Consider the following 12,831-nt stretch of genomic DNA (forward strand, 5'->3'; position numbering starts at 1 on the left):
TTGAAATTGGAATATTTTGAACTTTGTGTTAAATTGGCCAAATTAACAATTTCTGATCACCTTAATTTGTAGTTGAAACAGTTGACTTGGCGATTTCTTGTGCTCAATCGATAGAATAGAAGTAATACTAGTGAAATAGCTAAGAATTTGGTTGACTGGAATAATGTAATTGGCCTAAAATGGGAGTCAAAGTCGGCAAAATCGCCGTTTCGTAAATATCGCTGACACATCAAAATTCGCGAGAGCATAATTTCGTTAATCTTCCATCAAATTTCATACTTTTTGTTTTATTACCTTAACAAAAAGATTCTCTACCATTTCATAAGAAAAAATAACAAGTTTTTTTTTTTTAAATTCTTGGACACTGGGGTACCACTTCAGAATTGGGCCTTGGACCCTGATGGGGTTAATAACATTAATATCATTGTGACTTTATAAATGGTCCAAGTCGGACTGAAATGTCGCCATAAGCTCCTCTCTTCTATGTGCGGGTTATTTGTGTAATATTTCCCAACACATTTACAGTATATCCATTCTGTATTATAGACACCAGAACTGAGTTCCAGAAATTAAGCGAGGCCATGCTAATGATTTGTAGAGCTGTAAAACAACCTTTGTATTCCTGTTCTTATACAGTACTTCTTGATATAAATTCAAGCAGTCTGTGAGCCTTATTGCGCATGCCCAGGCACTGTTGTCGTTGCTTCAGATTTCTGTTCATCGTGATTCCCTGCAGGAGTTGACTGGGAAATTGATGAGGTTGGCCCAGTCTATTGATTGAGCACAAAAATCCACCCATTCAGTTATTACAACTACCCTTTTAAGGTACACAAAAATTAGTAATTTGGTCAGTTTTAACCCTTTCAGGGTCCGTCCCGTAGATCTACGGCTTTACGTTCAGGGTCCAAACTGTAGATCTACGTCATGAGCTCAGCTCACTCTGATAAACTGTGAGTGGTAAATTTGGGCCTAGATATGAGAGAATACATCTATGTGGTATGTGTACACCACATAAAACAAATCCTGCAGCACACTGTGTATAATGAGAGAAAAATACTGAGACCATGATTTTCGATTAAAACAGCGACTTTGCAGTGTTTTTTCGTATGTTTTTTATAGTTGTATTTGTGATTTCTTGGTCTCATTTGATAGAATGGAAGACATATTACAGAAATAGAGATAATTTTGATTGGTGTTAGCACTGGAAATGGCTTGAAACTGAGCTCAAAGTGGCGGAAATGTTAAATTTTTGCCGATGTTCAAGAGTAAACAAACGACCTCACACGTCTAATACACGCCAGCTGGTGGGTCTAATATACATTCACAAATGTGGTGATGATATTTATACAATTATTACAATATTGCATAACAGTAAATCTTCTATTTTTTGGTGTGAATAAAATTTCATTGTGAATAAAAAATCAAAACGGAATTTATTTGTAAAGCCTCAAAACGTAACTAATGAACAGAGTTAATGTTAGTTTAGTTCCAGGAATACCTACATTGTTTATTCTGGACCCTATTTTGAAATTGGAATATTTTGAACTTTGTGTTAAATTGGCCAAATTACCAATTTCAGGTCACTTTATTTTGTAGTTGAAACAGTTGACTTGGCGATTTCTTGTGCTCAATCGATAGAATAGAAGTAATACTAGTGAAATAGCTTAGAATTTTGTCGACTGGAATAATGTAATTGGCCTAAAATGGGAGTCAAAGTCGGCAAAATCGCCGATTCGTAAATATCGCTGACACATCAAAATTCACGAGAGCATAATTTCGTCAGTTTTCCATCAAATTTCGTACTTTTTGTTTTATTACATTCACAAAAAGATTCTCTACCATTTCATAAGAAAAAATAACAGTTTTTTTTTTTTTAAATTCTTGGACACTGGGGCATCACTTCAGATTTTGGCCTTGGACCCTGAAAGGGTTCAACAAAACAAAAAAATACCAATTTAAAAATAGTCCAAAATAAGCAATGTAGACATTTCCTCTGTTCATTAATCACATCCCCCAGGCCTCTCCTATATTACATCTGCCTTCTGTTTTGAATTCATAATCACACAAAAATAGAAGATTTACTTTATTTCTTTGATAATAAAATATAACTAGGAATGATTGGTCATGATTTACAGCATCCCAATAATTGAAACAGACCCATGAAAAATCAACAAAACAGACTAGTGTAGGAGGGCATTACCTGTCCTCAGGAAAACTGGCAAAAAATCTATTTTTTCCACTACCTTGAACTCAGCTTCAAGCTAGTTTCAGTCCTGAAACCAAGTGATACCAAGAAACAGCCAATAAAGTCAGAAAAACCATACTAGAAAACACCTCAAATTTGCTGCTTTAAACCACACACACTGCCAGTTTTGCTTTTCCAATCATGCACTGCATGGGGCATGATTTTTTTTTATAATGGGCACACACTCTTTGCAAACCCAATCTCTCATATCTATGCCAAAATTTACCACTTACAGCTTATCTGAGTGAGCTGAACTCATTATGTAGAGCTACATTAGGGACCCTGGCCTCATTGTTGTAGTTCTATGTTATGGCCACTGAAAGGGTTAAAAGATATTGAGGCTGGCAAAGTGGGAGTAGTCTTTACTGTAAAATTATACAGAGGAGTGTGTAAAAGTAGGTAGTTTAATGTTAGCATCAATAAGAGTGAGGGGATGAGTGGGAAATCTAACCATGAAGATTGGACATCAGTTTGAAGGGAATGAGTATAACAAGAGAATGTGTTTACATATGTATTTGGAAGGGGCTTTGTTGGCTGATGGATCTATGAAAGACAAGGCACAGTACATCATAAAATAGAAAGAAAGTGATGGAGTTTTGATTATTATTTGGAAAGAAAGTGGTTTATCAGTGGATGCAAAACTTGGAATGAATCATAGTATAATGATGCCAACATTTTTGTAAGGGTGTGAGGCAAGGTTCTTGAATGTTGCAGTGACAAAGAGGCTTGGGGCAGTGATGTTTGAGACTAGTGTGGTATGTGAATGTTAAGCAGAGATTGTTTTAATATTTTTCATTTCCCATCCAGAAGGGTAGTGTGACCCAAAAATAAGGAAACATGTTCACTATCAGGGAAGAAAATGAACCAAGAAATTGGAAGATGGTGTGACAGTATGGAAGGAATAATTCAAGGAGTGGAAGACAGGTTAAGATGGTTTGGTCATTTAGAAAGGATGGAGCAAGATAGGTTGGCCAGGAAAGTCTTTTAGTCAGTAGTATTGCTCCAGGAAGGAGTAGATAGAGTATACAGTTTGTAGAGGCATGAGCATCTAGCAAACAAATAGGAATATTAAAGTGATTTTTAGAATTTTGCATATTAATGTGTTAGCCAGGTAATACATATGTGAAGGGATATGGGAAATCATTTAACTGGACCTAGAGTTGGTAAATAGAGTGCCTGAACTTTGAAAGGTATGTGGAAATGTTCTTATTTTGTGTATTTAAATTGTGATGTCCTTCACTTTTGAAAAAAAACTGGCTAGGATATAAGTAAAAGCATGCTTTTCATTGTTTATCTCAACCTGCTTTGGTGTAAAATAGCTGTGTTTAATAAAAGTTGCTAATGCAATGTTTGCTTGTTTAATTCCAGAGGAAAGCCAAACCAAGAAGCAATTGTATGAGAAGGATATTAATCAGCTGGAGAAGGAGCGTGACCAGTTATCCCGTGAAGTGGAGTCTCTCAATAAGAAGCTACAAATGCAGCAAAGACAACTGGAAAACCTCCAGAAGCAGGCAGCTGGGGTAAATTTTATTTCTTTGTTTTAGGGGAAGGCGGGTAGAGGGCAGAGGATGAACATGTGTTGGAATCCTTTCCTTGTAAGTCATGTTTCATGGAAGCAATTATAAGTCATAATTAAGTACTAAACAGATGAAAGATTTTTTCTCTTGATCCCTTCACCACAAGTACAGTTGGAGTACTGTATTGACCATGAAATTCTAAGGGAGGTTGTCAAAGTACATCTCTTGTAAATTATATGTAAAAGATGTAAATTGTGTTAGGTAAGGCTAAGAGGTAAAATATCTGTTAAAAGGTGAAATTACTTAAGAAATCTTTAAATTTTCATCAATTCTCAACAATTATGTCCTCTGAATTATACCCATGATCACCTAACATTGCCTTTTAATTTCTACAGACTGAATTCTCTACATGATAATTCAGAGGGCAGGAGAGAGAGAGTTGAGGTGGCTTGAACATTTAGAGAGGGTGGAGCAAAATTGGATGACTTGGAGGGCATATAAATCTAGGGTGGAGGGAAGAAGGGGTAAGGGCCAACCCAGGAAGGATTGAAGTAAGGGGTAAGGAAGGCTTTGAGTACTAGAGCCTTGGACATTGAACAGGCTTGTGCAAGTGTATTAGATAGTAAGTGGAGACCAGTGGTTTTTTCCTGATTTGATGAGCTGTTGGAGAGTGAGCAAAGTAACATTTATGAAGGGATTCAGGGAAACCATTTAGCTAGACTTGAGTCCTTGAGGTGAGAAGTAGAGTGCTTGCACTCTGAAAGAGGGGTGGGGATGCTTCAGCTCCAAGGGTCATCTGAGTTGGAATGTCAGCACACTTCTGGGAAGACAGTGTCTGAATGAATAACAATAAAAGTGTTTCTTCCTTTTTGGGTCACTTTACCTTGGTGGAGGACAGCTGATGTGTTAAAAAAAAAAACTTATTTATATGCAAGTACCTTAATGTTATTAATACTTTTGTGCTGTGGCTAAAAATATCTCATTTTGTTGGTTTTAATCCATTATAGGTTTCCAAGCCATCCACTAGTGGTGTGTCTTCTGAGAAGAGTGGGTTTGAACCTCCGCCCACTGCAAATATTAGACCTATGAATGCTCCAGTAGCTCCCTCAGCCTCACCTCGATCACAGACTACGCAAGTGGTTCCTCCATCCCGGGCTATTCCAACTGCAAGTATTCGTCCAATGGCTCCACCATCTGGAGGTTCTGCCCCTACTCAGGGTTCTACTGTAATGGTTGTGTCTCCATTGGAAACTCACAGTGATGGCATGGTGTCCTCCACTGTAACTCTACCACAGGCCACAGTGACACCCACACCAGCCATATCTGCTCCCACACTTCTTACTACTGCCACTACAACACCATCAGCTACAACCACAATGACTACCACTCTTACTGCAACTGTTTCTCCTACACCAGCTTCTGCTTCTCTTACCACTCCAGTGGCACCAGCTCTTGCTATTTCATCAATTACTGCTTCACAGTCATCTTCGCAGTCTTCTGCCTCACAGTCTACTCTAGCAAGTCAGTCATCTATTGCTTCCCAGTCCTCTACAGGAGTAGTAGTTGAATCTACCCCTGCTACTCAGTCTACTGCAGCTGCACCATCTGTTCCAACCACAAAAGCCTCTGGCTTGCAAACTGCCCCTGCTACTTCCTCCACTGTAGCATCTCAGTCCACTTTGGCCAGTCAGTCAACATCAGTGCCACAAACCTCAATAGCTAGTACATCTGTTGTTGCTCCAATTGTTTCTGTAACTGCTGGTGTAACTGGAGCCACTGCAGTAGCTTCATCTAAGGCACCGATCATTTCAACACCGCTTATAAGACAACAGGAGTCACAGGAAGTGTCCGCTGATGCTTTGGTATCTCAAGCCATTGCTCTTGTAAGCCCACTTAGCTCTCAAGAAATAGCTGGACCTTCAGGTATAAGCTCACAGAAAAGAAAGCTAGAGTCTGCAGAAGCAGTCACTAATACTAAAGATGCAAAACGATGTTGTTTGGACGAAGATCCTCTTCTGTCTGCTGAAGAAGCTGGACCATCGTCATCTCATGCAGAGCAAGAAAATGACGATGCCAGTCAAACTCCTGATAATGAAGATGATGTTGTTATTTTAGAGTCAGATGATGAACATGAGTATGCCGACCAGGGTGAAGATGATGATGATGATGAAGAGGAGGAGGAGGAGGAAGAAGAGGAGGAGGAAGATGAAGATGAAGAAGATGAACAGATGGATGAGGAGGATCAAGATCAAAGCATTCATGCTATTGATACTGATGATGAGGATGAGGATGCAATGGAGCATGATGAAACCAGAGAATGCAGTCAGGGTCTTGACACAGAGGCAGGTCAAAATACAAGAGAAGCTGAAGAAGATTTAGGTAATGCTGAAGCTGAGGCTGAAGCTGCTTCTCAAGTGTCTGCTGAGGCTGAAGATTCTCATGGTGAATCACAAGAAGCGCCAAGTGAAAGTGAGCGACCTCAACCATCTGCAGGACCAAGTCAACCATCTTCCTCTAGTCGGGGCGTTGATGGTCCCGCACAAACAAGTCCACGGACGCCCCTGGCACTTCCACGATCTGTAAACCGACAGGAACGGCCGAGTTCAGTTGGCCGTCAAACCTTGGCTCCCTTCAATCAGCTACCCCAGTATGAAGAAGGAGGGGATGACAGTATAGTGCCGTCAACACCTACTCTGTTTGTTCCCAGGCGTGGAGATGGCTTCTCAGAAGCTGTTAGTTCCCCACAGGTTCCCTCTGGTGGATTTGTGTTTGGGTCCAATGCTGAATTATCAAACCCACCACAGACAAGTAAGCATGTTGACTTGGCTATAAATATGTTACAAGTGAGATACTAGGAAGGTTACAAGCACAAATGAACTTACTTTGTAACTGTTCAACTTTTTTTGCAATATTGGTTGAGTTATAATGAAAATGTTTTACCTAAAAGACCATTTAAATTATCAAGTCTTTAAAATTGTTTCATTTTCAGGTGGTTTGGCCCAAATGGCTGAGGGTGGCCTTATTGACGATACTCGAATAGACCTTGGACAGTTGGATGAAGGCAATAGATCACAGCCAAGCACACCTCTACACAGATCCCCAACAGGTAACACTTTCCTCACACTAACTACTTTGGTATTCCTTGACTATCATTGGTGGAAAAAAAGATGTACAGTAGACTGTCAGTTAACACATGATCTGTTAGCGTGTTTTCTTGTTAACATGATTACAAAATTGTGGCACTTATTTTTTGAACATTCAGCATTAATCAGTTTCCATGGCAGGGTACATTTTTTTTTTTCATCAAACTGGCCATATCCCATCGAGGCAAGGTGACATAAAAAGAAAAACAAAAGTTTCTCTTTTTAAATTTAGTAATGTATACAAGAGAAAGGGTTACTAGCCTCTTGCTCCTGGAATTTTAGTTGTCTTTTACAACACGCATGGCTTAGGAAGAAAGAATTCTTTTCCGCTTCCCCATGGAGATAAGAGGAAATAAAGAAGAACAAGAACTATTAAATAAGTTTATTCAGGTATACACAGTTATATTGGTTATCATACATAGCAGCATACGTGTAGAGAGGCTAGGATAACCCAAAAAAAGTCAAGAGTGACTTATTTCCAGTGGGGTCCTTGTGATAATACTTATTTATATTTAAAAGTTAATAGCAGGTAAGTATCTTTACTATGTAAAAGCAGTTACAGTAAAAGAAGATATACTAGGGGAGAGGTAAAATTAGTTATTTTCATACAAGAAATCACTCTCCTCCCTTTCTATAGCTGTATTCATAGAAGAAAACCCAGATGGGTGTGTAAATATATATGCATGTACATGCATGTGTAGTGTGACCGAAGTGTAAGTAGAAGTGGCAAGATATACCTGGTATCCTGCATATTTATCAAACAAAAAAGACACCACCGATCCTTCCATCATGTAAAACAATTACAGGTTTCCGTTTCACACTTGCTTGGCAGGATAGTAGTACCTCCCTGGGTGGTTGCTGTCTACCAACTGACTACCTAGTGTCATACCACTTGTCTCCATCAGTTACCTGCTGCACCCCCAGCAACCTCTACCCACACCACTTTCCCACAACTTCAAGCCCACACAGCCACAATCCCACAGCCCGGTGTCCACATCTAGTCACATAGCCACTCAGCATCCTCATTACTTTTCATACAACTAACTGCACACTTGCCCACCAAGTCACCTTTCACCCACACCACTCCCATACAGCTTTAAATCCACATGGCCTCCACCTACACCTTGCACCCACAGCACTTCCCAACAGCCTCAAGCCCACACAACCCCATTCCTACAGCCCCTACACCCACCCCTTACCCATGCTTTCACAGTCCACACACACCTAGTCACCCACCACCAAGTACACACATCCACCCAGTCACCCTTACCACCACCCACACTTGGCCACTGATACAACCAAACCTTTCACCCACACCACTTTCCCCTACAGCTTCAGGCCCCACTCCCACAGCCTCGAGCCCACACTGCCCCACCACAGCCCCACATCCACATCATGTTTTTGTGGGTCACATGCCATAACGTGCTGTCCACATACCTAGTCATGTAGCCACTTGCCACCCTCATTATCACACACTCATTCACCCAATCACCCATTATCCACACCACCACTCACACTGGGTCACCAGCACTGCCACCTACACTCACCATCACACTGCCTCATTGTTTTTGGTCTCCAGCCCTTTCCCCCCAGGTCCCAGCATTCTCCACCTCCCAATGCCAGTCTCCAGTTCCTGCCCCTACCCCTACACTGCTTGGTTTCCACGTCCCATGCCAGCAGTCTCCCAGTCTCTACCTCCACACCGAAACACCAAACCTACAAACGTTAGTCAGTCTAGCCTGGCCTGCTTAATCCCTCCCATATAAACCCCCACACCACAATCAGTCTAACCCTTCCTTTATAACCCTTATACAGTTGTAAAGAATTTGTTAGGTATTGGCTGAATTACCAGTCTGCAGACAAAATAGAATTTGTTCAACTTGGCTTGACTGAAGGGCTGCTAAATGGATGGAGCTGTGCACCACCTTTTTTTTACAGCATGGTAGTTCAACTATGCAAGGCCAAAAAAAAAGCTTACAGAAGTTAAAAATCCTGAGAAATTAAGATTTTTTTTTTTTTTTTTTTTTTGCTGTATTTTGTAAGGCTCCTGGTTTTTATTCTAGCTGACTTGGGCGCAGAAGGTGGTGTGAGCACCAGTGAAGGAGAGACTATGCACCGTGAAACACCAACAATCATGGTAACGGGAGCAGAGCAGTCCAATGAAGAGAATTCTAAAGACTCTGAGGAGAACTTTACTGAGGCTGATTCCATGGCTGCAGAGGTGGGAGAAGAAGTGGAAGATGAAGAGGAAGATGATGCTGGAGGAGAAGCAGATGATGATGGTATGGAGAAATTTAACACAAAGACTGCTACTCTTTGAAAAATTCCCAACTCCTGTTTTGTCTAATTCTTATATTCTTATATAAGGAGGGGTGTTAATGTTGCAGTTTAAAAACTGAAGTGTAAAGCACCCTCGGTGGGAGACGACCGACTTGTTGAAAAAAAAAAAAATTATATATATATATATATATATATATATATATATATATATATATATATATATATAATTTTCTAGCATAATCCTCCCTTTTTTTTTTTTTCATGCCATTCAAACACACTTAAGTTTTCTCTCTCTCTATTAGTATGAGTTTTAAAACTTGTGTTTATGTATGCATTTTAATAAATCTAATCCCATAATAGATTTTTTTTCTGAAATCAATATTCCATCTTGCTTTAAGCATTTATGGTTTCTAGAATCATAATTAAAATAATGTATGTCAAGTTTAAATGGCAAAACTTGATATTGCTTATCTTAGGGTCCAAGAATTTTCAAAAAAAAAAAATTTTTATTTTCTTATGACATGGTAGAGAATCTTTTTATGAAGGTAATAAAACAAAAAGCATGAAATTTGATGGAAAATTGACAAAATTACACTTGTGAATTTTACTGCATCTGCGATATTTACGCATCGGCGATTTTACCCACTTTGACTCCTATTTTGAGGCCAATTACATTATTCCAGTTGACCAAATTCTTAGCTATTTTGCTAGTATTACCAGTGAGGAGAAGGCTGGAGGCAGTGGAGATGTCATGTCTGAGGGCAATGTGTGGTGTGAATATAATGCAGAGAATTCGTAGTTTGGAAGTTAGGAGGAGGTGCGGGATTACCAAAACTGTTGTCCAGAGGGCTGAGGAAGGGTTGTTGAGGTGGTTCGGACATGTAGAGAGAATGGAGCGAAACAGAATGACTTCAAGAGTGTATCAGTCTGTAGTGGAAGGAAGGTGGGGTAGGGGTCAGCCTAGGAAAGGTTGGAGAGAGGGGGTAAAGGAGGTTTTGTGTGCGAGGGGCTTGGACTTCCAGCAGGCGTGCGTGAGCGTGTTTGATAGGAGTGAATGGAGACGAATGGTTTTTAATACTTGACGTGCTGTTGGAGTGTGAGCAAAGTAACATTTATGAAGGGGTTCAGGGAAACCGGCAGGCCGGACTTGAGTCCTGGAGATGGGAAGTACAATGCCTGCACTCTGAAGGAGGGGTGTTAATGTTGCAGTTTAAAAACTGTAGTGTAAAGCACCCTTCTGGCAAGACAGTGATGGAGTGAATGATGGTGAAAGTTTTTCTTTTTCGTGCCACCCTGCCTTGGTGGGAATCGTCCAGTGTGATAATAAAAAAAAAATAATAATAAATACTATTTTATCGATTGAGGACAAGAAACTGCCCATTCAACTATTTCAACTACCCAGTAAAGTGATCAGAAATTGGTAATTTGGCCAACTTCACACAAAGTTCAAAATATTCCAATTTCAAAATAGGATCCAGAATAAACAATGCAGGCATTCCTGGCACTAAAATAACATTTCCTTTGTTTATTAGTTATGTTTCCAGGATTTACAGATGAATTCCATTTTGATTTTTTATTTACATAGAGAATTTTTATTCACACCAAAAATATAGAAGGTTTACTGTTATGCAATATTGTGATAATTGTATTGGACACATGATGCCAATTGTTTACTCTTGAACATTGGCAAAAATTGAACATTTCCACTTCTTTGAGCTCAGTTTCAAGCTATTTTCAGTGCAAAACCAATCAAAATAATCTCTGTTTCTGTAATATATCTTCCATTCTATCAAATGAAACCAAGAAACCGTGAATACAACCATAAAAACCATATTAAATACACCGCAAAGTCGGTGTTTTAATCCAAAAAATACGGTCGCATTTTATTTTCTTATTATGGACTGCGTACTGCTTACTGCAAGATTTGTTTTATATGGTGAACACTTGCCACATAGATGCATTCTCTCATATCTAGGCCCAAATTTACTGCTCACAGCTTATCTGAGTGAGTTGAGCTTAAGATGTAGATCTAAGGCTTGGACTCTCAGAGTTAAAAATTTGTGAATTGTGCTGAAGGATGCAACATCTTAATAAAATATGCATCAACAAGGGGAAAATGCTAAGAAATATTTACTAAATTTGATAATAAAGTTCACCAAAACATGTTCATTTGGGAAAAAAAAGAAATAGGCTTTTGAAAAAAATGAACAAAGCTCATTGTTGAATGCAGACATGACCAATATGAGGCACCTATTAAAAGACAGAATTATACATAAAAGACTGCATGAGATGCAGTAGTAAACAAGACTAAAGCAGAAGGAAATACTTAAAATTATTTTGTTTAATTTATCCAGAACATATCCAGAACACAACACCTAATTTATGAAATGGGTGAAATACTATTGTGGATGTTTTACTAATGTATGGTATGAGTTCCTAGAGTACTATGGAAGATCCTGAATATCTTCGACCTTCTGACAAGTACCTCTCTTTCTGCAAGTAAAAAGCTGGACATATATGTACACAACCTCTTGTACACATATTTCGGCAATTTTGGACAAAAAATAGTTGGATAAATGCTCTTAATTATCTGACAAAATGGACAAAAGCCCTTAATTCTGCATTTGTCCATGACGATAGTGTGGTAGTCTTCTGAAGTATCAAGCCAAGTCTGCTAACTCCAGCGTTTGTTGGGTATGGGTCTAGGTGACCACGTCCAGGATCTGTCTGTTTTCATTGTTCCCTGAGCCATAGGCCACCCTTGCCAGTTTGTTTGTGGTAGCTAGTGCATGCACTCCTCATTCAGTCTAATTTTCCCTGGATTTAGAGCATTTTGTGTGGCTTTGTTAACATATTAAGTAAGGTGCAGTTAGCAACAGTTTCTAAAGCAAATGGTGGTGGTGTCAAGAAAAAATGTGTAGCTCTTAGTGCTAGGTAGAAACTTGAATTAATAAAGAAGGTTGAATTTGGCATCTCTGTTGTACAGGTATTTACAATTTATGTCTTCTCACCCATCTACATTATTTCCACTAGTAGAATTTCACAGCTCCTCTTAACTTAGAATAAAGGTTATTCTGAGTGATCACCATTGATCACATCAGTTTACACTTCATCTCTCCACCATAAAAAGTTATGTAAAATTACTGTAAATTAGGTTGGTTACTATAAAATTACTATACAGTACAATACTGCACTAGTACTACAGGTTGCAGTTCCTGTATTCTTAGTGTCTGGTTGTCTTTTGCATCAGCAGACCAATTCCACTACTTCAGAAGACAACTAGATGATCATGAAATATTATTTTTTTTATTTTTTATTAACACATCAGCCAATTCCCACCAAGGCAGGGTGGCCCGTAAAAGAAAAATTTTCATCATCATTCACACCATCACTGTCTTGCCAGAGGGGTGCTCTACACTACAGTTATAAAACTGCAACATTAACACCCCTCCTTCGGAGTGTAGATGCTGAAATATTAATTTGACAATTTGGGAGTTGCACATAATTGGCATTATTGTACACTCCTTCCCTATTAGTCTGTAAATGAGAAGTTTTACTGATGATGAAAGAACAATAACACAATAAATATTCACATAATTGCAATTTTATTCACATTCATAGTTTTTTTTTGTTTGTTAATTTTGAA

At 39.0% G+C, this 12,831-nt stretch overlaps 1 protein-coding gene across 2 annotated transcripts in view; it reads left to right on the forward strand.

Annotated features, from left to right (window-relative positions):
- The window catches only part of LOC128685975 (nucleoprotein TPR-like), a 243,857-nt gene that overhangs the window by 202,110 nt on the left and 28,916 nt on the right, over nucleotides 1-12,831 (forward strand). For both annotated transcript variants that reach the window (XM_070083193.1, XM_070083194.1), the window contains exons 35-38: nucleotides 3,614-3,765; nucleotides 4,770-6,570; nucleotides 6,752-6,868; nucleotides 8,969-9,187. In XM_070083193.1, the coding sequence (XP_069939294.1) occupies nucleotides 3,614-3,765; nucleotides 4,770-6,570; nucleotides 6,752-6,868; nucleotides 8,969-9,187 (2,289 nt within the window). The remainder of the gene's footprint in view (nucleotides 1-3,613; nucleotides 3,766-4,769; nucleotides 6,571-6,751; nucleotides 6,869-8,968; nucleotides 9,188-12,831) is intronic.

The sequence above is a fragment of the Cherax quadricarinatus genome, chromosome 9 (assembly GCF_038502225.1).
Source record: "Cherax quadricarinatus isolate ZL_2023a chromosome 9, ASM3850222v1, whole genome shotgun sequence".
Classification (NCBI taxonomy): domain Eukaryota; kingdom Metazoa; phylum Arthropoda; class Malacostraca; order Decapoda; family Parastacidae; genus Cherax; species Cherax quadricarinatus.